The 3,482-nt window shown below is 42.7% G+C and overlaps 1 protein-coding gene across 2 annotated transcripts in view; it reads left to right on the top strand.

Annotated features, from left to right (window-relative positions):
• The window catches only part of spri (Src homology 2 domain-containing protein sprint), a 64,986-nt gene that overhangs the window by 28,320 nt on the left and 33,184 nt on the right, over nt 1–3,482 (top strand). For both annotated transcript variants that reach the window (XM_018033786.2, XM_026818073.1), the window contains exon 3: nt 846–969. In XM_018033786.2, the coding sequence (XP_017889275.1) occupies nt 846–969 (124 nt within the window). The remainder of the gene's footprint in view (nt 1–845; nt 970–3,482) is intronic.

Here is a 3,482-nt window from a genome sequence, read left to right as displayed (position 1 = left end):
TATTGCCTCCCCCAAAATAAGTTCTTCGAGAAGCCACACAACGCTGGAGGTGGTTCTTCAAATCCTTATAGCAGTGCTGAAACTCGAATACTGGAATAGCCTTTAACCCATTCGCTGCCAAGGACGAGTATACTCGTCTTTGGCAGGGTGTCACGCATTGCCAGGACGAGTATACTCGTCCTGCTTTAAATATATTATAACATGCAGGCTCTTTTGAAGGCCCATTGCCAACGACGAGTATACTCGTCTTTGGTTTTCTGCTTCTAAATGATTATGTATGATAATATATGTGCTCTTACCAAGAAATAACAGGGTTTTGGTAAACAATAGCACTCAAAATATAAATGGCAATAGGAATGACTTCATATAATTTAGGCTTGGCAGCGAATGGGTTAACTGGTCGGTTACAGCCACTACAATTTGAATTTTATATTTCCATCACTTTTGGCAGGAATTGTATAGCCTGAACATCCTTAATTTACATACCTTCTAATTTAAAGCGAAAATAAGTAACTCCTGTAGAGGAGGAGAGGGAGCAGGAGGAATGTTAGGTTTAGAAAGACACTGTGATATTATTAGGCTCTAAGAACATAATATGTAAAGAGACAGGATGAAAGAGTGAGATGGAGTGGATGTATAAAAAGACTGTAAACCAAGTCCATTTCTGGGCCAATAGGCTGAAATAAAGTTTATATATACATACCTTCTAATTTCTGATTTTAATACCGATTAAATTGCTTAGAAACGATTTCCTGACCGCATGAAATCGCATCAGTCATTTAGAATTGTAGCCGTGTTTGAATCAATGAAACGAGAATAACCGGGAGTGTTCTCTCTGTTCACAGGAGCGATGTCTTCCTGGAACCGTATCTGCAGCAGCACGGCACCGTCCAGGTCGTCAGCTCGCCGAGCACGCCTCCGCCGAATCCGCTCCAGCATCATCAGCTTGCGCAGCTACATCATGTACAGGTGAGTCAGAGTGCGTCGTACGCGTCTGTATCGACCAAACCCGACCAAAACGAATTCCACGGTCCACCTACTTTCGAGCCTGAATCATCGCAAGTACAGAAATTCATCTTCGGTTATACAAATTAAAATACAACGCCATCTAAGGTAAAGGAGGTAGTACCTGGACACTTTTGAACATAAATTTTTTATAATGTATTCAATTTACTATATAGGGGGTCCTGCAAAATGTGTGATGACCTTTCGTAGACCGCAGGACCTTTCAAAACGCAAGGCCGGGTTCCGGGGGGCCCCGATTAGTCAGTTAGATTCCTAAGAATTACGAGACGTTTGCACGCCATGATTTCTCAGGGTTAACTTTATACGTCCTCCGGGATCCCTGGAGGGTCTCAAGATCAATTAGTCCATTTCGCGTTACGAGCCTGGCGGTTACTCTCCGCCGGAACTGCGGAAATTACGTCTGGGGACGCAAAGGTCTGTTTACAAAGCGTGCATTGTCCCCTGAAAGCACAGGATTTATCCGCGAGTTTCTGAGCGATTACCTGTAGATGGAACGGGAGGATGAGTCCCTGGGCAACGAGGAGGAGACGCACGAGGTAGTAGAGCTACTTTTGTGCGCGTCTCCTTCGCCGGGTTCCGGTCGGGTTTCCCCAACTTTACAGAGGGAACGAAACGGAAACATCTGATATTTGCTAAATCGAAATGAAACCCTTGTTTATTACGCGCGTGGAATACAAGATGTGTAAATTAAGTAATGAGACTGACTTTTTTTAATTTGTTTATTCGAATAAAATTACATCTAAATATTGCCTCCCCCAAAATAAGTTCTTTAGGAAGCCACAGAACGCTGGAGGTGGTTCTTCAAATCCTTATAGCAGTGCTGAAACTCGAATACTGGAATAGCCTTCAACCCATTCGCTGCCAAGGACGAGTATACTCGTCTTTGGCAGGGTGTCACGCATTGCCAGGACGAGTATACTCGTCCTGCTTTAAATATATTATAACATGCAGGCTCTTTTGAAGGCCCATTGCCAACGACGAGTATACTCGTCTTTGGTTTTCTGCTTCTAAATGATTATGTATGATAATATATGTGCTCTTACCAAGAAATAACAGGGTTTTGGTAAACAATAGCACTCAAAATATAAATGGCAATAGGAATGACTTCATATAATTTAGGCTTGGCAGCGAATGGGTTAANGGACAGCCACTGCCGTCTTGTCCCACTTCTACGTATTAAGTTTCAAAAGGGATTGTAAACTTGGACAGTAAATTATTAAATACATATCTATTATGTCCAAGTACTGGTTCCAAAATTCGTTTTGTCCCAGTACTACTTCCTTTACCTTATGATGGACGTGTGGAGGTCAGATCTTCTGACGACCGCATGAACGAATAGAGACGCTCGATAGATACTGTAACGATCGCTGGAACCGACGAAGACGGTGGTATCGGAAAATGTTAACGACAGCCAGCGAACGTGTGCATTCCGGTGGCGCGCAATTAAGGGATTCGCAATTAGCTGGAAGGGTGTTCAGCACGCGTCGCACGTCCTCGTTTAATCCGTTTAACTTGAACGCAGCGTCCCGTTGTACGTCAGTCTGCATTTCAAATTAAATTACACTCGAAACTCCGGCACGCGGCAAGTCCCCTCCTCGCGAGCCCTCCTCGACCCTCGCGCCCGTTGCACCCAACAAAAATTAGGGCCGAACGGAAAATCGTAACTGATCGACGTTTGCCGTATCTCGGTTTTAAACGAACCACAGTTTTCCATCGATTCCCAAGCTTTCCCAATTAATCGACTTCGGAAACGGTGATCTCGTTGCCGAAATCCAATCGAACCAGTTGATTTTTTGTATTCTTCCTATACGTCGATGGTAATTTCGTTGTGTGCGGCTTTCAGAGTAAACGAGGACACTGATCTCGGATCAGCCTATAAATAATTACTAAACGAGGACTCGTAATCGTGTGAGCAATAAATCAAAGCGGGCGTCGATTAAATCTTTGCCCACCTCTGCTGATTCGAATAATCCTACGATACCCCTAAACGGACCATAAAAAGAGCGCGATCAATCTCGTTTCGAGCTCGTAGGACGATGAACGAATCGGGACGAATCGGTCAACGTCGATCAATGTGCTTTAGATCTGATGACACCTTCGACTAAATCTGCACATCAATTAAGAATGTATCGGCTATACAGTCAATTCCAAAAGTTTATGTACCTTAGAAAAACGCATTTACTATAATTAAAAAGAAATCAGACGTCAGAAGAACAATGATTTCCGATGAAAAAAGTTCAATTGATTTCTAAACAATAAAAATTGATAGAATTTGTTACACCAATACCTCGCTTTGCGTCGTTTCGTTTTGCGTTTTTTCGAAGTTGCGTCGCTGCTTAATTAGTACTAATTTTCACTGTGCGTCGTTAGATTTTCGAGGTTGCGTTGTTTTGGGTTCGAGTCTTTAATTTTTTTTTTAAATTTTCTTTTTTTTCTAAAAGATGGCAACACTTTTG

The sequence above is a fragment of the Ceratina calcarata genome, unplaced genomic scaffold (assembly GCF_001652005.2).
Source record: "Ceratina calcarata isolate Rehan_Ccalc_2016 unplaced genomic scaffold, ASM165200v1 scaffold77.2, whole genome shotgun sequence".
In the NCBI taxonomy this organism is placed as follows: Eukaryota; Metazoa; Arthropoda; class Insecta; order Hymenoptera; family Apidae; genus Ceratina; species Ceratina calcarata.
This window is presented reverse-complemented; position numbering and strand designations above follow the sequence as displayed.